This window comes from Pantherophis guttatus, chromosome 1 (assembly GCF_059756535.1).
Source record: "Pantherophis guttatus breed Tessera chromosome 1, ASM5975653v1, whole genome shotgun sequence".
In the NCBI taxonomy this organism is placed as follows: Eukaryota; Metazoa; Chordata; class Lepidosauria; order Squamata; family Colubridae; genus Pantherophis; species Pantherophis guttatus.
The window spans coordinates 207,369,019-207,393,384 of record NC_142063.1 but is presented as its reverse complement, the minus strand read 5'-3'; the positions used below and the strand labels follow the sequence as shown (position 1 = coordinate 207,393,384).

At 39.1% G+C, this 24,366-nt stretch overlaps 1 protein-coding gene and 1 long non-coding RNA gene across 24 annotated transcripts in view; one reads left to right on the top strand and one right to left on the bottom strand.

Annotated features, from left to right (window-relative positions):
- The first annotated feature begins 2,264 nt into the window (after window positions 1-2,264).
- On the top strand, window positions 2,265-16,972 carry LOC117674138 (uncharacterized). Of its 2 annotated transcripts, none has more exons than XR_004593703.3 (6): window positions 2,265-2,383; window positions 4,097-4,235; window positions 14,204-14,285; window positions 14,519-14,636; window positions 15,096-15,154; window positions 16,734-16,972. It is a non-coding gene; the product is annotated as an uncharacterized LOC117674138 (long non-coding RNA). The 2 variants fall into 2 exon arrangements; XR_004593702.2 differs by lacking the exon at window positions 16,734-16,972 and adding an exon at window positions 15,717-15,785.
- A 3,028-nt stretch (window positions 16,973-20,000) lies between these two features.
- The window catches only part of PUM2 (pumilio RNA binding family member 2), a 79,254-nt gene continuing 74,888 nt past the window's right edge, over window positions 20,001-24,366 (bottom strand). For all 22 annotated transcript variants that reach the window (XM_034432172.3, XM_034432174.3, XM_087882348.1 and 19 more), the window contains one exon: window positions 20,001-21,801. In XM_034432172.3, the coding sequence (XP_034288063.2) occupies window positions 21,670-21,801 (132 nt within the window). In that variant the 3' untranslated portion in view covers window positions 20,001-21,669. The remainder of the gene's footprint in view (window positions 21,802-24,366) is intronic.

The following is a 24,366-nucleotide window of genomic DNA, read 5'->3' as shown; positions in this document are numbered from 1 at the left end:
AGACCTATTCTTGCCTTCTAGAATGCTCCCAATTTTTTTTTTCTGGATTTACAGAGGACTTGACTGCAATCCCTCACCATCTTGGTTTTCTAAGAATGACTCTGGTGTACTCTGATAAATTCCTGAGGCTGGAGCTTTGCCTTCCAACATGCTGGCTTCCAATTTATTTGCTTATTTTGTGTGTGTGTGTGTGTGTGTGTGTGTGTGTGTGTGTGTGTGAGTGTGTGTGTGCCAAGAAAGAGTTCCTATTTGTGACATAAGTGCCAAACCATAAACCATAATGGAAATTGGCTTACAATAGGATGGAGTCAGAAACAAATTTTGTTATTTTCTCACATTTATAGGCTGCCCATCTCACTATCTTGCTGGGCAGCTTATAACATAAAACAACAACATAAAACATTAACACAATAAATATAACATGGTGTGAACCTAGTCATCATGTAGCGCAAAATGGCTAAATATAGGATGAGAAATGGAAGGATAAAGGGAGGTCCGTGCACAATCTACTAAATAAACCTAAATTGGGAAAGATTTCCAACCTTTTGCAGTCAGTGTTTCAGACTGGCCTGTCATTCAAACTCGGACCAGTTGCCATCTTATAATTCTTTAAACTTTGATGTTATGCCTTTGGTTTGTTTCTTGTTGATTACAGTCTCTGAGTATCCAAGATGACACCCATTTTTAATCTGAACAACACGAGTAGGACACCTTGAGTAAAATACAGCACTTGGTATCTAATATTTCTTCTTTAGCATCCCAGCTAAACACAGAAATTGCAAGGAGAAAAGGAGGCAGAGATAATGTGTGGGATGAAGGAATGAAGAATTCCAAACCAGAGGTCAGATATGATATTAATCCTTCTGCTACTAAAAATTAAGCAACACTTGTTGATGTTTCTTGCCCTTCCCATGGATATCAGTTAGGAATCCTGACAAGAACCAGTCAGTCTTCTTGTTCTTAAGGTATTGCAGATGGAAAGCTGAGAAGGTTAATCACCTGAGGACCATGTAGTGAATTATGGTTGACAGAACAGTTTGGCAAGGAAGACTTCTTGGCAAACATTGCAGCCACTGTGCTACAATCCAACACTTCTTGGCTTAACCAAGGAACGGGGTAAAGAAACACATTGGTAAGGTGTCACTAGCTCTCAGAATGTAAGAATGGTTTATATATGCCATCATATAACTAGTTTCTTGCTGGCTGGTTGTGTGAATCTAGCCATTCTGGCTTAAAAACATGGTTTATAGTTTCATATACTATGTGAAGCCAGGCATCTTATGGATTAGATGTATCAGTACAATAGACTAATGTGTACTACCATCCCATGCAGGCAACATTCAGGATCCCCGAGGTGGCTAAGAAGCTTCCTATGCAAATTATTATCAAGGTGTTTTTTTCCCTCCTATTTTTTTTTTAAACAAAGGGTGCAGTGGACTTTACACAGTCCACAAAGCCATCTAGATCAAGATCATAAGAGCCAGCCTGATATAGTGCACTAGGCTAGAAACCAGGAGCCTTTGAGTTCTAGTTCAGTTGTAAACACAAACCCAACTAGGTGATTGGGCCAGTCCATCTCTCTCAGCCCTAGGAAGGAGGCAAGGACAAATTGCTTCTGAAAAAAGTTGCCAAGGCTACCTTGGATTAGGACAATACCTTACATCAGGGATGTCCAAACTTGGCAACGTGAAAACTTGTGAACTTCAACTCCCATAATTCCCCAGCCAGGGAATTCTGGGAGTTGAAGTCTTCACGTTGCCCAGGTTAGACACCCCTTGCCTTAGATTTTTGCATAGCATCTTCTGTGCCGTTTGCTTTGTGATGCTAACCCAGATTATTTCAGCTCCATTCCTTAACCATCACCACCCCCCTTTTTAAAAAAAAAAATAAAATTTTTTGGCAGGGATTCTAGCAACACAGTATTCCCCTGAATTAGTGTTCCTTCCCTACTGCAGGACCATTGCAATTTTAGGTTTCCAGGCAGCATGATTAGAGGAGGAGGCTGGGACCTGTCTGGAAACAGGTGCCTAACTGCAGCAATTAAAGCTTTCCTTGAACCTTCTCTGGGTGCTGAGGGGTGGGGTGAGCTGCTGATTTCATATCACTATACTCTAGCATAAACACTTTTTGCCTTCTACGCTTTTCCTACAGTGGCTTTTCTAGCTGTACAGGTTGAGTTAGAAAAATGTGTGTCACCTTGGAGGTGCTGGAGAGATCCTGCACTGTAGCGAAAGAACAGTGTACATATTGACATTGGTGTCTGCTGCTAGTTTGCAACCTGGAACTGACATTTCCTGCGATTTCATGTTGATCAGGATGTAAGCCAGATGTTTTGGACTACATATCCCCAGCCAACAAGATCAATGGGCCAAGTGTCCAGAGGGTGAGAGAAAATGTATTGCAAGCATTTAGGGAGAGCTCCAGATTGGGGTGAGCATAAATGAGGATGAGCCAGAAGCTTAATGCTGTTGCAAACTGAACTATCTTCCTGGATTTATTTATTTTTTTAATTGCTATACCAGGAGGAAAAAAAAAAAGAGAAAACACTGTTGTGGTTCATTGTTTCTTCTAGCAGCTCTTGGGAAAAGTTAGTTGGGGTTGGTACTTCCTATTTGCAAGAATTCCTCTGAGGATAATAATAATTTCTTTTCTCGGAGTGAAGGTCACTCAAGTCTATGATTTACTGAACAGCAAGCAGAAATTATATGATTCTTGAATAGGTGCCTTCCTGAGTTGTTGTTTTCCTTCACATCATGGCCCTTTGCATATCTTCATGGGGAATCTGGCTCTTATCAATTCCAGACTTAACACCCCTGGTAGGAGCGTAGAATCTAAATAAGTCTCCCTGAGATGAGACATTTTTAACCTTGCTGCACTTTTTGTAGCTTGTGCACTATGACTAATCTTATATCCATCACGTGCCCATTTTCTAGTCCTTAAATATTTACACTCAATGCGTCTTTTCCTGTGGTGACAGTGTGACTTTAAGGAGTTCCTGACAAAGGCCGCTTGCCATTGCAATCAGAACCAAGAATATCTGGCTCAAAAATCCAGATAGGCAATTTGTTTTAGGACAGCTGGCAACTTCAGTTCGGCTTAGTAGAGCCTAGCTATTTTTCCTTCCTAAAATCCTTCATTTTGCACCTAGCTTTTTTCCTGCTTGTCAATACTGCTTCACACTTTTGCAGGAAATATATATATATATATAAGGCAACAAATTCAGTTTGAATAATTCCTACTTAAATAGACGGGTATATGATTCTGGTTAAGATTTCTGTTTAAGAGAGAAAATCAGAGTTTTGAGTGATTCTAACTCTGGGCACATCCTTGGTTGCCAGTTTGCTTTGTTTGACTTGATTTGTATAGCTTTTTTATGATTATTTTTTAGTTGTTTGCAAGCTGTCCAGAATCATGAGTTAGGTGGCCATAAGGGGAAGGCAGGAAGGCAGAGAAACTCTGCTAGCCAAGCAGCCAAGATAGGGCAGGATCCTTATTTGTATCAAACAGGCAAATTTGAGGGAGAGGAGGCCACACATGTCAAAATTGGAGGACTAAAAATTGGAGAACTTTAAACAGATTTATTCAGATCAGAAACAGATCAAGCATCCCTTTCCTTATAGTTTAGCTCACAAGTACCCAGCTTGATCAGAAATGATGGGAAATGTAGCCCAAGGTTCTGGAAGATACCACTTTGAGAAAAAGTACTTTACCACAAATGGGTCAACACATTGCGATCTTCCCCCTGCTTATTCTGCTTCAATAAATTGGTCCTGTCTCCTCTCACCTCAAAGACACCATTAGAATCAATTGCCATGTATGGGAATAAACTGTAAACTGCCTTTATTGCCTTCTCTTTAAATTGTCTTCTATTTTAGTGAGAGATGGTTGTTCTCATTGATAGATGCTGTTTTGGGGGTCTTCCTTATGAAGAATAATCATGCTTTTAAAAATGCCTTGCAAGTATACTGAAATATATGACACATACACAGCTGCACAACATTCATCTTCAGATGTATTCCTGATGACTGAGTATGTGTGGCCAACAGATTTTTTTTTTTTTTTGAAGAATCACACTAACGTTTCTTCATATTCTCAGAATGTTGGACCAACCTATGAATTGCTCTCCTGCACAAAACCCAACGCTTGGCGACAGCAAATTGGGCCAGGAAATTAGCATTGACTTCTCCAAGCTGCTACACGTGGCCTGTTTTTCACGGTTGTGTGAGAAGCATCAGGTAATTTGCTTAATTATACTTATTTTACTGATTTATACTCGTACTAACTAAAATACATTTTGTCTTTCAGAACTGGTTTCCCAGGACAATGTTTTAATGAATCAGGTAGAATAACCACCAGAGTTTTGAAGTTCCGTGTAAGTGTATCTACCTGGTGAATTTGAATGTTGTTGAGAACATAATTGGGCAAGATATATAATGTATAATTATTTTGCGGTGGCCATATCAATACCACTTTCATCAAGAATTCTGATTGAAGTCTTAAAATAGTGGTGTTAGAGATAGCCTGCTGTATGTATACCTGAACTGGGTTCCTTTACCCTCAATCTCTCTGCTTTTACAGTTTAAATCTATAGGTATCTTTGTGAAAAATTGCCTCCAGAAAAATTCCACCAGTTTGTGGCATGTACCCTCAATTTAGTATGTGGTCTAGAACCGAAGCTAGACCAGTGATAGATAACTTGTCAGGTATCAGATGTTGCTGAACTACCATTCCTAGAATTCTCTACCATTAGCCATGCAAGCTGGGTATATCAGGCGTCGGAGCTATAATTCACAATCTTTGAAATGTCACAATATTTGCCTGTCCCTTCTGGGGCCAAAAGAAGCTGGCACTAAGGGAAAGCTTTATTTATTTAATTTTTAATCCACCTTTATTATTTTTATAAATAACTCAAGGCAGCGAACATACCTTATACTGCTTCCTCCTCCTATTTTACTCATAACAACCATCCTGTGAGGTGATTTGGGCTGAGAGTGAGTGACTGGCCCAAAGTTACCCTGCCAGACTAGAACTCACAGACTCCTGGTTTCTTGCTTGGAGCCTTAACTACTAGACCAAACTGGCCTCTCAGACTGGACAGCCATGACTGGCATTGCCTGTTAAGTGCATCTCTGGCCTCCAAACTGGTCCTCCCCAACCCCAAGGCATATCCTGTTCTGATATCACCCCGTTGTGATTGAGCCCAGGTATAAACTACTTGATCAGCAGCTTCAAAGGGATTGTAACTGCTGCAGCAATTTGTGTTCCAGTTCACTCATCCTTTTGCATAAGTGCTGATTCAGACACCAGGAAACCCGGCAGAAGAGTTGTTAGGGCTTTTGTCTGGACCTGCCTCGCCTGGTCCTTCCTGCACAGCAACTCAGGTGGGAGGAAGCCTCCGTTATCAACAGCTGGTCTTTCCTTGTCACGGAAAGGCCTTGCGACTTGTTCCTTTTCCCACCCTTCCCACCTGCGGAGGAGGAGAAGGGAGTGGAAAAAGTAGCTCTTTGTTGAATAATGGCCTCGTCCCCAGAGCAGGAGGTGCACTGTGAAGTTGAATGACAGGTCTTCTCTGTGCTGGGACAGGGTCTGGAGAAGCACGGCCTGGCGAAAAAGGCAGAAAAGAAGTTCTGAAGATGGTCCCTAAGATGCCGACTGCCAAATCCAATCAAAAAGATATATTGAGCTATGCAAGCTCATTGGATATGTAACCATATGGTTAATTTTCCACTTACGCCATTAATAACTTCTGGGCTGCCGCTTCTCATTTTCAAAAAGACAAGCAGAAATCATAATCCAACAGGCTAAAACTACTCCCTTCCTTTTTCTCCAAACCTTTCCACTATCCAGAAGTGACTGACATTGTCACAAGATTTATGAGTGCCACAGTCAATAACACATTGAAAGTTTGTGAACACACAGTCAATCTTATCATTCTTTTCAAACAACTACAACCAGTGTTCCGGGTGTTTAGTCAGGCTTCAGCCATACATCTCTGGGTTGTTTCATGTGGCCAAAGCAGGAGACCTCATGGGAAATGCCACAATTTTTGTTGTTGTTATTGTTGTTTCAGTGCCTTCAGGGTAGTCTCGCAAACCCGAAAAAAGTTGCTGCTACTTTAAGAAATCCATTCATGTTATTGAAAGTACTGTTCAAGCTGCCATATTATTATTATTGTCATCGTTGGTCACATAATCAGCCTAATATTGAGACTGGATTGGCGTTTTGGATTTTGTCCACCTGTCAAGGATTTGAATTTCTGGATTTTGTCCACCTACCAAGCCTTTCCAAGGACTTGGAATAGGCAGATGTTGTTGTTTAATAATATTATAGGTATTGTCACAGGATGTAAGTTGTTACAAGCTGCTTTTTAAGTGTGAGGTGTTTTGTGGCAGGTACTTATTTGTTTGAATTGCAGTCTCAGAGCATTTTAGCTTTATTTTTTATTACTTTGTCTATTTTGTGGTCCCACCACTTCTTGCAGGTACGTCGTATTTCTTGCAGATATTCCAATACGCCATTGTTGCTACCTTGTCATACCTTTATTTCAGGGGTGGGTTCTACTTACCTTTACTACCAGTTTGCAAGGGGATCGCTTCTGCGCATGTGCAGATTGCTGATGATGACATCCGGGGCGGTGGGAGGGGCCTCCCACCAGTTTTACTACTGGTTCTTGCGAACCGGTCTGAACCAGGGGCAACCCACCACTGCTTTATTTGTAATCTGTCTATGTGATCTTGCAGCAACTAGCCAGGTGATCCACTGTTTCTTCAGGTTCTTTGCAGAGGTGGCACTTGCTGTCCTTTGCTGTCTTCCCAATTCAGGTTTTGTATGCATTTGTCCCTAAGTCTTAGTAATGTGTGCAGCCAGAATTACTCTGTTTCTTTCTTCAAGTTTCCTGCTCTTAGCCACTGCTAGGTCTTCTTATCTGCTTTGCTTATCTTATCTATTTTCTTTATGTACTGGACAAGTAATATTTTGCCTTCCATTTATCTTTTCTGTTTTTCGTTTGGTTTTTCGTGTAGGCCAGTTGGTCTCTCCAGTACTCAGTAAGCCTTCATGGTACACTTGTTTCAGTGCATCTTCTTCACTGTCCTTCAGATATTCTTCCAATGCCCTTTTTTTCCTTCTTCAGCTCTCTGAAGCCACTTTCCATAGACACCCATTTTCTTTGGTGAACTGAGTCTGTGACATCATTGCGTGGATTGGCTTTTGGTTCTGCTTGTGTAGAGTTCATTCTATTGCACAGGTGTCAAACTCGTGGCATCACGTGACCTATCACTATGTTTTTCCCCTTCGCGGAGCTGGGGTAGGCGTGGCCTGTGCATGATACATCAGGCCCGTGGGCTGCCAGTTTGACACGCCTGTGAATGACTGGAATTGTTCAGATGTTCATTGCCTTGATAGTATTTCATTAATTGATTTTGGACTTTAAGATCTTCTTCCTTCCCATGATATATATTCATTTCTGATCTTTTTCTTGACTTCAGTGTGTTTAATGGTATCAGCCTGAAGGATGCCCAGTTATTTGTCCTGATTGTCTTCATCCAGACTCTTGATGTTATTTCCATAGGGCATCTTGATTCCTTCAGTCTTCACTATTTTCCTCCTGTTGTTAGTAAGGGTGGTACATTTGTCCAGTCCTTTGCAGTATCTTGGCTGTACATTCAGACAGTGTTGAGCAGCAGAAATTCCATTTCAATTGGTGCTTTCCCATTCAGCATCAGACCATCCATGCTGGGTGAGATGAATTTCTGAATCCTTTTAAGCCTGTCCAGGGCCCTGTGGATTGGCTTGGGCCTTGCTTAGCTTTTCAAGATCAACCAAGTACAGCTAGGTGCTGCCACCTGCTGACTGCAGCTTTCACTAGTGAATGCAGGACACCCAATAATTTGCAAGGATAGAGAAACTGACAGACAGACAGACAAAGATAGATAGATAGATATAGATACAGATACAGATATAGATATAGATATAGATATAAAGATATATAGATATACTACTATTGAAGAATGGACTTTGAAGGTGGCCAGTTTTGCAGAAATGGCGAAGATATCAGCATACTTAAAAGATCGGACTCAAGAGACTTATGTATGGGAGTGGAAGAAATGGATAGATTATGTGCAGAATAAATATCAAACTAGGAAGTACCAGATAGCTTTTAGTTGAATGCTGTGTAGAAATGTATAGTATATAGGGGGTAGAATTGTTCAATGTTATGTAGAAATGTATAGTACACAGGGGGGAGATTAGAAGGGCGGTAAAGTATGATATAATATGATGTGGATTTGGATTTCACCTTGGGGAAGTCATGGGAGGAGGGGAGGGCTAGGGAGGGTTAGGGAGGCAAGGGGGGGGAATGGTAAAATTTGTATTTGTAAAACTTTTTCAATAAAAAAAATAAAAAAGAAAAAAGAAATTAAAAAAAAAGATATAGATATAGATATGCAAAAAATTAAAATCTCGGGTGTTTTCCCGCGTCATTATAAATAAGTTGGTTAAAATATTTAAAAACCTGGTTAAAAATCTAAAAATCTTTACAAAATCCTACTGTAAGGATTTTTAGAAGATTTTAAGCTGGGATTTTAACCAGGATTTTAAATATTTTAACCAACTTATTTATAATGACGCGGGAAAACACCTGAGATTTTAATTTTTTGCATATGCACACCCGCGAAAACTTAAGAAGACAGATATAGATATAGATATAGATATATAGATATAATATTTTTATATTATAGAGAAAAACCTATAAATCTATGCCCCCAACCACCTAACCCAATCAAGAATCTTGTTAGCAGAACCAATACTGTGCAGGAAATAGTTTTAAACTACCCTGAGCAAAAAATAAAATAAAATCTCAAAACAAAAATGTCATGGTGTAAAAGAATCCAGGATGTAGTTAATGAATAATGGACTGATGGAAGAAATGGGAAAACAAAAATCTGGGACAAGTGTAAGTAAGAAAATATTAAATGTTCATTACTGAAACAATAAGGTTAATCATTGTTCTATCATCCGTATAACTGCATCCACCAGGGGGAATTTTTTTCTGTTTGTCATCAGAGTTTTCTATCATCCCATGGGGGCAGTGAAGTGGGTTTTCTGATTCATAGGTCAGCTGAATGACACTTCTCCTAGTCAACTTTATGGGTAAACTTCATCATACAGTAGAGCTGGTTCTAGTGTACCAGGAGGTAAACCTGAGGTTGTGGGGTTGTTTGTAGCTCCCACCCCACCCTACCCCACTCAATGAGATGTGACTATACAGATAGTCCTTGACTTGCAACAGGTCATTTAATCACCATTCAAAGTTACAACAGCACTGAAAAAAGTGACTTATGACCATTTTCCCACACTTACGACCACTGCGGCCTCCTCAAGGCCATGTGATCAAAATCCAACTGCTTGGCAACTGACTCATATTTATGATGGTTGCAGTGTCTCAGGATCATGTGATCACCTTTTGTGACTTTCTGGCAAGCAAAGTCAAACGGGGTAGCCAGATTCCCCTAACAACCATCTTGTTAACTTAACAACTGCAGTGATTCTTAACAACCGTGGCAAGAATGGTCGTAAAATGGGGCAAAATTCACTTAACAGATGTTTCACTTAGCAACAGAAATTTTGAGCTCAATTGTGGTCGTACGACAAGGACTACCTGTAGTCACAGCCAAGTTATCTTTAGCCATCCAAAAGTCTTTTAATTGCTTCTCTGAGATGTTGATCTTCTCCGCCAGTAAAAGAGTCTCTCGGTGTGATCCAGAGACCTGTTTAAAGACATGACTCCATCCCCAAGTATTAGAAGTGTTCAATGCATGCATGTTTATCTTGTATTTTTCTTTTTCTAAACCAGGGGTCAGCAACCCGCAGCTCTGGAGCCACATGTGGCTCTTTCATCCCTTTGCTGCGGCTCCGTCGCTCAAAATATGTGTCACAACGGCCAATGTGCAACACCCACCAGCAGCGATTTATTGCACTTTTTGATCCCAGTAGGCCAATCATGGATAAATCCAAGAAAAGTTTCAGAAGAAAACAGAGTTTAATTCAACTACATATGCTAGTTTTGTGGCCACTCAGGAAATAGTCAGGCACAGGAAGGGTTTTGTGGCTCCCGATGTTTTCTATTCTGTGGGAAATGGGTCCAAATGGCTCATTGTGTGTTTAAGATTGCCGACCTCTGTTCTAAACAATGGTAATTGGGACTGGCAAATCCGTCACTAAAGTCGTAAAGCTCAACGTCATGTGGTTGTTGTGCCCACTTACAGCAGTTGCCACAGTCCCAGTTGCCATTGTTAGGTGAATCCTGCACAGTCATAGTGCCCCACAGTCCCATGATTGCCTTTTGCATTCTCTTGCTGGGTTCTTGACTTTGCTTGCTGGATGCTGGCAGGGAAGGTCACCAGTGGCGGATATGTGGCCATGGGATGCCACGACCGTTGTAATTATGAACCAGTGGCCAAGTACCCAAATCATGATCATGTGATTGCAGGGACACCATGACAGCCACAACTATGAAGAAGGGTGATAAGTCTCATTATTCAATGCCATTGTAAGTTTGAGCAGTCACTGAATGAGTGCTTACTGAATGAGGGCCACTGGTTATATGCCTCTGCAAGATGGGCAGCAAAGAGATTTAATAAATAGACAAACAAACAAGCGAAGCTTCTCAGTCCTGGATTGGTGTGATTGAATGATTGATTTAGAAGACTTGTATGGCCGCCTGTCTCATACGATGACTCCAGGCCACTCAAAACAATCCATAAAATGATGGATAAAATCAAAACTACCCCCAGGAACCAGAGTAAATAGCCTCCTACTCAAGCCTGATCCTAGCCCATCATTTGGATGTAGAACCAGCTTTTCATGTGATATGTAAAGCAGCCCATCAAGACTTCCACCACTATGAAGCTTGGATCCTCTTATATATTTTTTGGTGACACTGGAAGTGAAATGTTAATGATTTATGGATTTGTGTATGGATAAGGGATGGTTTATGTGAAAAAGAGATAGGTACATGTAATGCTATAGAGCAGGGATATCCAACCTTGGCAACTTTAACATTTGTGGACTTCCACTCCCCAGCTTGCAAGAGTCAAAGTTACTTCTTTATATTTTTATTACACACACACACACACACACTATATATATATAATATATATATCTGTACACCCTGTATTCTTGTTTTACTTTCTCTTCTTTTTATAGTTTGTACTTTTTAACTATTGTTATTGACATTTTCAATAGAAAATATTTTTAAATTTTTTCCCCATAACTTGAAAATAAGCATAGCTTGATATATGAGAATAGCTGTTGTTATAGTGATCATTACAACCTTGCCTCTTTTCCCTCCAGGGAGTGTGTTAAGCTGAAAAGATGACCACCATTTAATGTAATTGATTTATTACTTTATATGTATAAATTATGAAGGTTTCAGTATTAACTGGCCTGAACAACAAGCCCTTCAAATTATTACCAACACAATTTTCTATCATCTAAAAAGCTTAATGCAACATGTCCCAGACATTGATTCTGCATCTGATAATTATAAATCACTGATGAATTATGAAATAATATATATGCATAATACAGTGGTGGGATTCTGCCAATTCCAGGCGGTTTGGCTGAACCCTTTGTTAAATTGCTGGCACGCCCCACCCCTTGCCCCGCCCCTCCGCACCACTGGGTGAGGGTGGGCGAGCCAGCAATTAAACGGTTCGATGTTTTTTTATAATTTTATTGGCCTCGCAGCTGCTGTGGGGCTTCAAAGGGCCACCCTACAGCTGATCAGTGTTAAAAGAAAACAAATGAGTAGACCGACGCCTGCAAAAATAAATGGGTAGACCCAGTGGTGTGATTCTACTTCGGTAGAACCGGTTGTTAAGTAGTTAAGTAGTTAAGCCACTGGTTGCCATAGTGGGCGGTACTGCCCCCTGAGGGGGCGGTGGAATGCCTTAGGGGGCGGTAAGAGGCAAGGTGGGCGGCAGGAGGGGCTAAGTGGCAAGGAGGGTGGCCTCCACCCTTTGGCCTGTGCCTCACAGCACTTACCTCTTTGCAAGCAAACAGCAAGAAAAAACAGCCCCTTCAGCTTCAGCATTGGTTAATTAGCACAAGTTGATTAGATCAGCCTCCCGCCTCTCAGCTGATTTGATCTCAGCTGTTTTGCCAGGGCTCTGTTGCTATCTGCAAAGAGTGCTGGAGCAGATTTTTTCCCCCTAGCTATGCTGAAAAAGCGAAACTGAAAGTAAAGCAGGGTCTTTGCTGCAACGTGACAAAATGAGGCAGAGAGAGATTTCTTTTTCTTTTTCCTCACCAAAAAAGGTAGGTGCAAAACTGCAAACTCTGGGAAATTTAGGGCAAAAGAGGAGAGTTCAAGATTTTAAAACACAAAAGAAAAAAAGTTCTATTTAACTAGGGAATTGTAATAATTGAGATACTATTAACTGTATATTGTGTTGAAAGCTGAAATGGTTAAGTTGTGGTTTGGAGGAATATATGGGGGAAATTATTTGGTTTATTATTATTGGTGAATATAATTAATTGATTTGTAAGAAATTGGATTGCATGGAAATAATTGGAATATTCATGCTCAGATTGATTAATATACAAAAAAGATAGTTACATAACTAATATTAAAATGTTGAATTTGTATTAAACAACTGTAATATTACATAATTAACCAATGTGAGGATGGATATAAAAATAGATGACAATGGGAAGGGGTATAATATAGAATAGAAGGGAAAAATTGAATTTGATTAAGATTAGAGATGAGGATGAAGGGTAAAATTGGTTTTTTAAAAAAATAGATGAGGAATAAATATGGCAAAAAGGAAATATAGAAATTGTAAATTTAATTGAAATGACTAAACACTGTTTAAATTTGTGAACCGGCCAAATACTCTGTTCAAAGAAAATACATTGTATGTTTGTATGTGTGTTTCTAATTATTGCTATTTATTCATATTTGTTCTCTTTTATTCTTTAAAGTTTACCAATTCATTCTTTATCTTAATATCTTTATATTTGTTTGGGTTGGCTTTTTTCCCTTTCATCTTTTTTATTGTACAGCAATCTTTCTCCTCAAACCTACCACCTCTCTCTTTTCTTTCCTTCTTACTTTCTCTTCACCTCCCTCTTCTTCTCCTCCCTACTTCCTCTTCCTTTCTCCTTCTCCTCCTCTCTTCCTCCCTCTCTTACCCTCCCTCCTACTCTAATTTCCCTTCCCTTCCTTGATCCCTCTCTATTGCTGTATCCTTTTATGCATATGGACTATCAGAGGGCTGAAAAAGTTATTTTTGACTGGTCCTCGCACTTTTGACCAGTCCTCGAACTTACGACTGTCCTCACATTTTACGTTTTTGCCCTATCTTGTCACCATGGTGAAGAGAAGCAGTTGTGAAATGAGTGACACGGTTGTTAAGAATGCTAGAATGGGCATAAATGATGACCAGTCATAAGTGTGAGGACCGGTCAAAAGTGTGAGGACCTGTCAGAAATCACTTTTTTCAGCCCTCTGGGTAGTCCTTTTGTGCATATGGACTACTCAGAGGGCTAAAAAAGTTATTTTTGACTGGTCCTCGCACTTTTGATTAGTCCTCGAACTTACGACTGTCCTCACATTTTACGTTTTTGCCCTATCTTGTCACCATGGTGAAGAGAAGCAGTTGTGAAATGAGTGACACGGTTGTTAAGAATGCTGCAACGGGCATAAATGTGAGGATGGTCATAAGTCTAATTTTAAAAAAAAAAGTGCGAGGACCGGTCAAAAGTGCGAGGACCAGTCAGAAATGACTTTTTTCAGCCCTCTGAGTAGTCCCTATGCAGATAGCCACGCCCACCCGGTCACATGACCAGCTAGCCATGCCCACCCGGTCACATGCCCACCAAGTCACACCCCCAACTAAGCCACGCCCACAGAACCGGTTGTTAAAAAAATTGAATCCCACCACTGGTGTAATATGAATCAGCTAAAATCAATATTCTTGGGAGGTATGCACAGAGTGATAGCATGCAGCCAATTCTTTGTGGGCGGCTCCTCTAAAAACATTAATTTCATGCAGTCATTTGGTAGCCTTCCACAGGCGCAGCGTCTGATTTCTTTGAGGGCTGCCTCCGCACATAGGCAATGCATATCTTCAAAGCATTGTGCGGTCCCTCCTGACATTAGTCATGCAGGCATAACCAACAATGGCCTTACTTACAGGCAGGACCTTGACATAAAAAGGACCGTTAAGCAGCAGCAGAAGAAACTACACCGAAGTGCTCCTGGAACTACAGAGAAAGAAGTATGTATCCCTTTGGGATCATGTGGAAAAGCTCTCTTTTTATGACATTCCACTATTATCACTGAAAAGTTACCTTCATTCCAAAATGTTTTATTTCTATCTCAATTGTTGCAGGGAAAATATGATATCCTATCGTATCCTATCCTATCACCTTCCTGCTTTTAAAGAGTTACATTTTAACAGTGCTCTACTATCATTGTGATAACAAAGCGTACTTTCTCTTCTATCACTAGAACTTTTAACCAACTTTTCTGGATGTGGCAGAGCTACTCCCCATTCTTTTAGAGTACAGTGGAGAAATATTTACACATCATTTAGTATTTATACCAGAAAATTGTTATTACTTTTAAGGTAAGATTTTTTTTAAAAAAAAAATGTAGTGACCAGTGGTAGAGAATACAGAGCGTATATTTTCCTTTTGTAGGCATTTGTTAATCATGCAAGTATGCAAAACAAGCTCATTCTGACAATCATAGCCAAAAATGGATGCTGTTAAGATACATTGAGATATTCACTTTAATTCAGGCCTGCAAGTAAACTGGAAGTACAGTTTTCTAGATGAATAATGGCTGAAACATGAGTGTTCCTCAAAAAGGAGAAAAGGGCCTCCATATTCGGATAATTCCTTACAGAAGTCTTCTGAAAGGAGATAATCTGAAGCTCATTGAAAACAATTGGTAGGTGGTGCTCTCCTTTATTAGGTGTAGATTGTCTTTGGTTTTTTTTTTTTCTTCTATTTATATTCATCCTATCCTCCAAAAACTCAAGGCAGAGCACATACCATTCACCCTCCAATTTTCTCTATTGAAGGAACCTCTGAAGAAGACTAAGCCGAGACATGACAACTGGCCAAATCACAATTGAATCAGGTTAATTATAAGACTTTTTCTTGACCATATCCAACATTTTAACTAGAGTATCAGACCGATGACTTAATCCAGTATGAGTTTTCTTGCTTTCTTTAAAGAATACTCTTAATTAAATTTATACGGCCAACTTACTCTATTAAAAACTCTCAGAGTAATATGATAAAAGCAAGTAAAACCCTAAATATCTGGAAAAGGAACAATGGTTTGACAATGAAATACCCAGGACCTGGCATTTGTGCTTACCTGAGGCCTGAGGGAAGTGCCAAGTTTTCAGAATTTTTGAAACCATGGCCAGAGTGAGGACCAGATGTTCTTGGATAGTAGGGTGTTCCATAAGGCAGAGGCCGAGAAAGCAAAACACAAAGGGTGGGGCTCCGGGGCGTGTAATTTAAGAGTCAAGAAGGGGGTGTTAAGTTCTTGGGCAAAATGTAAATAACTGTTACAGGCATAATGAGAAAGTGTATAAGTAGCTTATTGAGGTTGATCAATAATAATGAAATCTGAAGGAAATCATGGAGCATATCACCTTATTTCTTAGTCATAGTTCTGCTTTGTTTTCTAGCTAATAAGGAAGCAGCCAGCCTCGAGGAAGGCTTAAGCGCTGAGTTAACCTGGAGTCACTACCCAACTGCAAATGGGCTAGGACCAACTGACTGACCCAAAGTTCCTTGAATCCGTATCTATTTGTTCCCAAGGCTGCTACTGTCAGAAGATTGTAGACAGAACATAATAAAGTAGTTAGCTTGAATTCTGCACACGTGCATCTGGTTGTTTTCACCTGACAGGGTAAAGAATCCCTCATTTATGTGGATTTTTTCTTGTCCTAGAGTTGGATTCAAAGAACTTTAGTCCTAACTTCACTTACACAAATGGGCTTTGGAATTGTATTATGGCCCTTTTTTTCCAACAAGTTTGCAATCTGGCGCTCAGAATCTGCTGCTTACTGCTGCCCAGAAATGAAAACTTTTCAGCATGTGCTAAAACAAGTTAAAGGGAATTTGGATGATTCAGTTTAAGTCACCGGAAAAATTAATATGTATTCAGTGGTGATAATTGAAAGCTAACTGAACCATTATCTACAGATTGTCAAATTATTGTGCCAGGAACATGGCAAGATTACCTGAGGCATTCCCCAAAGAAGCAAATTCAGACTTCCTGTTTCTACTACCGTGAGTTTGGTAAAACATTAGCTAGCTGGAATTTAAGAACTAGAGAGAAGTATTTCTGGGTTCATTTATTAAAAGATGGCCACCTTTAAGTCAAGTTCAGTCTGTGGTAACTGTACAGTGCAGTGTTTCTGCCGATAGTAAAATAATTGGCCATTGCTCCTTAGAAAGTGTTTTTTTAAATAAATAAATAAAATCCCAAGTACAATTGAAAGTCTTATTACTACATAGTGGTTTCACATGCAAATAATACGCAGGTGACCTCTACTAGACTTTTACAATGATCATTTCCATTTGTAACAGTCAATCAAATAAATTATGACTACTGTGTATCTATGGTAGAAAAGATGTTTTAAAAAAGTAAAATGAGAACTGGTGTAAACACATCTAGCTGACAAACCTTTTGATTTTAGGATACTTTTAAAATGGTGAAGAAAGTGAAACTGAAGAGCTACCATCACCATCAACTAGGACACAGCTAGAAATCCAGACTGAAATATCAACCCTGGGTCAAGCTTCACATTCTCAATGTTTTTTTAAAATCACATATTATATACCAATATAATGGTCGGCCAACGTTCCATTTTTTGTTAGTGCAGAAGATAATTTTGACACGTAACTGTTAGTATGCTGGATAAGAGCACTAGTGCAATGCCTGGACCTAATTAATTGAAATTTAATGTTGTGGAATAAATTATACATTTCAGCTGTATACAAAGTGCTAAGCCTCAGGCTGGAGAACCTTTTTTATATTGGACAACAAAGCCAATAAATGTCTAATGGTTATGGGCTAGAGCAGCACTAGTGAGCCATATGGGATAGGTATCTTGCCATTTCATTTGGAAGGTATTATTTAAGACCTTCCCAAGTTCTTCCATTCATTTCTTTTGACAGTATCAATTTCCAAGGGAGGCCTTAATGTGCTGGCTTAGACTATCAAAATGAATTTATTTCAAAATACGTTAAATCAAAATAGATGTTATTGATGATATTCAAGAATGTGACCTAATTTAAGATTTATTAGGTCCTTGAGAAAAGGCAAAGCAGAAACAATAACTACTTGGCTGAAACAAAACAATTGGAAGTCCAAACAGTTCCTTTCTCTAATAAGAAAATGGGGATCAATCTACACAGGTAACATATAACTTCTGACAAAAGGAAGCCAGCTTGAAGTTATAAGACAAAGCTATATGCAGAAGTATGTATGAAAATAAGAAAAATGGATGGGTGAGGAGAGACTAAGTAGACGTGGAATTTACTGATAACTGATAAAGAAAACAACTGTCTTGTTTTGAGAAGTTGTCAAGAATAATGCATTCCAGTTAAACTTAAGTAATTGTTATTTTCATTTTCTCATTCAGTTCAATAGGGGTAAACTGGAATCAATACTAATAATTTTGAAAAATTAGGATGATGATGAAAATCCACAGCTCAACTGACTTGTGAAGAACAAAGGCAGGAGAACTCTATTTATCCAATATGTTTTTCTGACTTATTTACTGCTCCATAAGCCTTCCAAGTCACTTCTAAGGATTAAGGGGTCCTGTGACTGGTGTAAAACGTAGTTTCTCAAATTTCCCAAGGATAACTTCTCTTGAATAGATTCACTCAGAAATATTTCTTCACCAATTTTATAGAGGAAAAAAAATGTTTCATGCATCCATGTCAGATTTCAAAGAACAGATATTCTTCAGGTAAATTCTAATTTATAAAAAAGCACATTATTAATTTAAAAAGTGAACTCTTTTCTTACACATAGGTAAATAACTGGTTTAGATATGATATCTAATTATTATTAAGCACATTTTCATTTATACAATTAGACAATGGGTGTTAAAATGTATTTTATCCAATATATACATACGTGTGACAGATATACAAATTTGGACATACAAAACATTGGGATCTTAGGTGTCCTGTACTTTGCAGTGGAAACTTTACAAGGAGAATACATAGAAGCTTCTATAGAAAATACATGGATCAAATATTACTACAAAGGTTCATTTTAAACAACTCCCATTAGCTTCAGCTACCAAGGTCAATTGCAGGGATTGTTTTATAAGTGGCCTAACAAGTGGGAAACTAACAGATAACTCAGGCATAACTGGTACTTTATTTGATAGGTGGCATAAAAATACTAAATAGTAATATTAATATCAAGATCTGAAGTGACATAAACTGGCCATGGTGGTCCTAGTGGTTATCTTAGACAGCACTTACAAAATCAGTGCATTGACAACATTTCCATTTATCAATTGCAAAACTCCACACTGCTTGGATTGCCAGATATACTATGCTGATACATTATGACATCCTAGGTTCTTGGGAAGAACTATTTGTGTATGAAGGCCAACAGCAGCTAAAGAACGGGCAGCTGCGACTTCACATTGTTGTGAACAGGTAATTAAAAACTTGATAAGTGTATTAACAATGTCAAATCCAGTCTAACCATCTGGCTGTGTGACCAAACATAATAATGCAACAATACCTTTAATATTATCAAATAACAACATCTATTTATTCCAGTTCCTTAGGAAGGACTCAACAGATGGACAAAAATGCCAAATCCAGTCTAAGCATCTGGCTGATTGCAAAACCAACCATAATAATAATATAAAAAAATCCACAAAGAAAAAAAAAGATGATGTGCCTTATTTCAGCCTAATATAGCTAAAGTTTCCAACGAAAGTAGAGTAGTAATTATAGTCAGTGGACCACCACCTTTTGGAAAGAAGAACATAAGACCAACGTACTGCATAAACTTACACATTTTCATTTTTCTATACAGAATATTACAAGTGAACATTACATCATTCAATATGAACTAAGAGCGGCCTAGATGCTGAGCAGACCTAAACAAATCTACATCAAAGGGTATCTGGGGGCTGGGGATGGGATAGAAAATTTTTCAATATGTGTAAGGTTGTTTCCAGCTACTAGCTGAGGAAAGCCATTCCTGTTGTTCCATACTTCTACTGTGTAAATATATTTCAGTCAGATAGCAGAACAGTGTTTCTTGTATTATAAATATGACACTTCATTGAGCCAATAGGTTATAGGACAGACTTGCAATATATTGAGGAGCAGTAAATTATATTTGAATTAAGTTTTATACACATGTAGTCTATCTAACATATAGCAGAGTACAAAAGACCTATGTTCTTCCAACTCTTCAAATCATATATTCTTTGGATGAGAAGATAAATTTTACTGGAATTTTAGAGTTCTATCAAGTTGCAACTTCTATGAGAAAACTGTTCTATAGCAAATATAATTATCACATATTTAACAATTATGTAAATGGAGAAAAAGCTATTATGAACAGAAATTACCATAAACTTCAGGTATTTTAAGTTGGTATTATTATTATTATTTTTTTAAAAATCAACGTTGGAATAAACTATTTTCTATGGTATGCAGTTATTTGCATGTTTCTATTAAGAAGCTGCATAAACAAGATGCACTGTTCTCTTCCATTTTCTGGAACCTCCACCCCAAAACTTTTGCATATGCTGTAACTGTCACTTCCTCCAACAATTCTGAGGCAAAGCACCTATATTATGTCACAAAAATGAAGAAGCGCTTATACAAAATGCCAGCTTGAACAAAATACAATGCATTTTATCTTTCAGAAACTGAATATACAAAGTAAATGTCTTTCCAAAATATCTTCAAAGGCAAAGGATTAAAAAGGATTTTAATTATACACATATAGTCACAATTCTTGCCTTAAAAAGGAAACTGGGAAATGTACATAAGGCCGCTTGTAAATGTACACCTTTATCTTACTGTTACAGTGTTGTGTTTAAATTGACAGTATCATACATATTTGCTTTAGGATGAAACAAGCTGTTAAAAAATACAGCATTCTTCTATACAAAAACAAATCGTGCCACATTTAAGATGGAAGAAGCACTGGTTTCTGTCATCAGTATTTCTGTCCATTAATTATCTTTATTCTCAATGTTTAAACTGATTTAAGTTTCCAAAATGTCCATATTAACAGAATAGCTATGTAATAAACAAAAAGATTTTTGTAACAGATCAAAGAAAGCTGATTCATATCTCTGAAACCATATAAAGATAGAATTTTTAAAAAACCAGTCTTGATTTGCCGAAATAAATTTACATTATACAACACTATGTCAGGGTAGAGGGGCAGGGATATGAATATACACTAAAATGCAAATTTTCTTCCCAAAAGGGGTAAAACAAATTACATTTACAGCATGAAGGTTTACAAATGTACATCTGTACAACCAAGGTAAGCATCACTACTTAATTAGCAAGGCTTTTAAAACATTGAAAACAAGGAATCTGTTTACAAACGGTAAACTTACATCTATTAACTATACTTATATAATGCTTATATTTATAAGGAAGCAAAAAAACCCTATCTGAATATTTAATCATGCTTCAGATGTTGCACTATCAAATTTAAATAGGCTCTTTCCTCCATCAATTCTCTACAAATTCATCTACTACTTCAAGCAAATGCTCAATTTTCAAATCCTGTCTTACAATTGTATATGCAAAGCAAAACACACATCTTACACCAACTGTCTGCCTATTTATTTATTGAATTTACTTTTTCCCAGACAGTACATTGCTGGATCCAAGTACTACCTTGATTTTATACCCTATTCTTTCACCATTAGTTAAATATTAAATTATATACATGGCTTCTGTACACTGCCGGAGAAAAGGGCACTGTTTTTTTAAAAAAATTATTTCCAGAGTAAAAGATGGAAACTACTCATCAGTGTTCACATTTTATGACTTCTTTACTGGTATTTGCAGTACCCTGATTGTTTTTGGGACTATAAAATTGTGAACCACCAAAATACAGAACTTAACTTTCTGTATCAGGTTAAATAATAATTATGCAATTGCTTCATTTCCAACTGTTATAAAAAAGATTCCACACAAAGGGGAAAAATGAAAACTAATTCTATATACAATTATATAAACATGTTGTGCAATGATGGTGGATAGACCTACCAGACTGTAAGCCAGTATATTAAAAGAATACTGTACTTTTTCCCTTTAAAAACTATTTTATTCAGTGACTTTACAAGGTAAAAATTTACAAAATGGGAGAGCTATTCCGATAGTTACATCATTTACAGGCATTCTGTGCTTTGTAAGCCTTGCAATCTGATAGGTCTCTATTAAGAAATGGCAATCTGTTGTAATTCATTCCCCAAAAATATACACATGAATAACATTTTTACAAATGGATGAAGTCAATAAATATATTTTTAAAAAAATCACAAAATTTTAGTTAAGTTGGGTGTTTTGATAATTCACAATACAATTCATCTTTTGGACTGCTCCTTAAATTTATCTTCAAAGCATCCCATTTGGTGGTCCTCCAACTGGCCCCAGATCAGCATTGTTCTTCAGGTAATACTTTTCCAGCTTGGCAAGGATATGCTTCCCATAGGTGTATTTACGCAAGGTTGTAATATGGGGTCGAATCTGGAAGGAAGAAATTGAGACCATTAAATACTCCCATCATCAAAATTGCCATTTTGAAGCATAGTTAGAAGGATAAAGACAAATATAACCCATCTTTCACTAAATGCTCAAGGTGTCTTTTCTTAATATTTGTGACCGTGAATATTTGTGAATAATGTTAAGACCCCGATGAAGAACCAACTATGAGTAAAAGTGCTACATCAGTGTGCATACAGATACAATAGGCATTGTAATGCCTATTAACTAGAGTTTTCTCCCATTTCTGCTTTGAATGAGAACAGGTTCAGTATGCTCAAGCAGGGATTTCACATGTAAAATATAGAAGTGAAGAAAAAGTAAAATGGAGCAAGCTTTTCTGGATCAGAGAGAGTGCCCAATGGCAATTTGTTATATTAACAGATAGGAGTTGTAAACTAGAACACAGTCAAACAGAAATGCCACATTTTAGGTTTGTGACAATATATCTGACAAAAGAAATAATGTCGGTGCAGACAAAAAAAGTTATGGACTTAAACTCTGAATTCAAAAAAAGAACAGATTTGCAGTAAAGAATGGCAATTATTTTTATCCACAAATGAACTATGCTACCCCAAAGTTAGTTATTCATTCCATTACATGGGGGTACTCATTTATTTAATTATTAAACTGATTATGTTTTAGGTTAAAGATTTGATAATATACATTTAGACAGCAATTAAGCAATAGAGGTGTGTACATTGGCTCTAATCTGATTCAAATCAATTCAAAAAACAAGTCAATTCTTGATTTTACAATTCAGTGTGTGAAACTGGGTGTTTGATTTTTCTGAATTTTACTTTTATTTTATTTTATTTCCAATTTATATACCGCCCTTCTCCCTGAGGACTCAGGACTCAGGACTAAGAACATGAAATACAAATATTAAAAAAACAATTAAAATATATATAAATTTGGCCCAAAAATTAAAAATCACCAACCAATTAAAACATTTAAAAATTTCTTCTTAAGCCGGCCCGGCTTGCTGGAAAAAGTGGGTTTTAAGGGTACGGCGGAAGGCACTGAGGTCTTGGATTCTCCTTATCTCTGGGGGCAACTGATTCCAGAGGGTAGGTGCCCCCACAGAGAAGGCCCTCCCCCTGGGGGTCACCAGCCTACATTGTTTGGCTGATGGCACCCTGAGGAGGCCCTCTCTGTGGGAGCGCACGGGTCGATGGGAGGTCGTTGGTAGCAGCAGGCGGCCTCGCAGATAGCTAGGCCCTATGCCATGGAGCGCTTTAAAGGTGATGACCAACACCTTGAAGCGCACCCGGAAGACCACCGGGAACCAGTGCAGCTCGCACAGGAGCGGTGTTACATGGGAGCGCCATGCCTGAGCCTGTTCCTCCCCATCCAGATCCGCACAGCCTCCAGGCACTGGGACATCACTTCAAGGGCATCGTTGGCGTGGCCTGGGGTGGAGATGTACAGCTGGGTGTCATCAGCGTACTGATGGTATCTCACACCGAAGCCATGGATGATCTCGCCCAGCGGCTTCACATAAATGTTGAACAGAAGGGGCGAGAGGACTGATCTCTGCGGCACTCCACAGATGAGAGGCCTCGAGGTCGACCTCTGCCCCCCTGCCAACACAAACTGCGACCGGTCGGAGAGAAAGGAGGAGAACCACCGCAACACGGTGCCTCCCACCAACTCTTCCAGCCGGTGCAGCATGATACCATGGTCGATGGTATCAAAAGCCGCTGAGAGATCTAACAGGACCAGAACAGAAGAGCAACCCCTGTCCCGAGCCCTCCAGAGATCATCAACCAACGCGACCAATGCCGTTTCCGTGCTGTGCCCAGACCTGAAACCCGACTGGAACGGATCTAGATAAGATGTTTCCTCCAGGAATTGTGGAAACTGTCGCGCGACCACACTCTCAACAACCTTCGCCATGAAGCGAAGGTTGGACACAGGACGGTAGTTGGCCAATACTGCCGGATCCAGGGACGGCTTCTTGAGGAGAGGCCTCACCACCGCCTCTTTCAAGGCAGCGGGGAAGTGACCCTCACTCAACGAAGCGTTGATAACACCCTGGAGCCAGCCTCGTGTAACCTCCCGGGAAGCCAGTACCAACCAGGAGGGACACGGGTCCAGTAAACATGTGGCCACACTAAGTCTCCCCAAAATCCTGTCCACATCATCGGGAGTCACAGCATCAAACTCCTCCCAAGTAACATTCTCAAGACTATTCCTCGTCACCCTGCCCTGATCTACCCAGTCAGAGTCCAAATCCCTCCGGATCTGAGCGATTTTGTCATACAGGTATTGTCCGAAATCCTCCGCCCTGCCTTCCAAGGGATCCTCCCGCACTCCCGGATGGAGCAGGGAGCGGGTCACCCTGAACAGGGCGGCCAGACGATTCCCTGATGATGCAATAGAGGCGGAAAAGTAATTAAACTTTGCCGTCTCTATCGCCACTAGGTAGGCCTTAATATGCGACCTTACCAGTGTTCGATCAGATTCAGCGAGACTGGCCCTCCAACCGCTCTCCAGGCGTCTTTTCCGGCGCTTCATTTCCCTCAGCTCCTCAGTAAACCAAAGAGC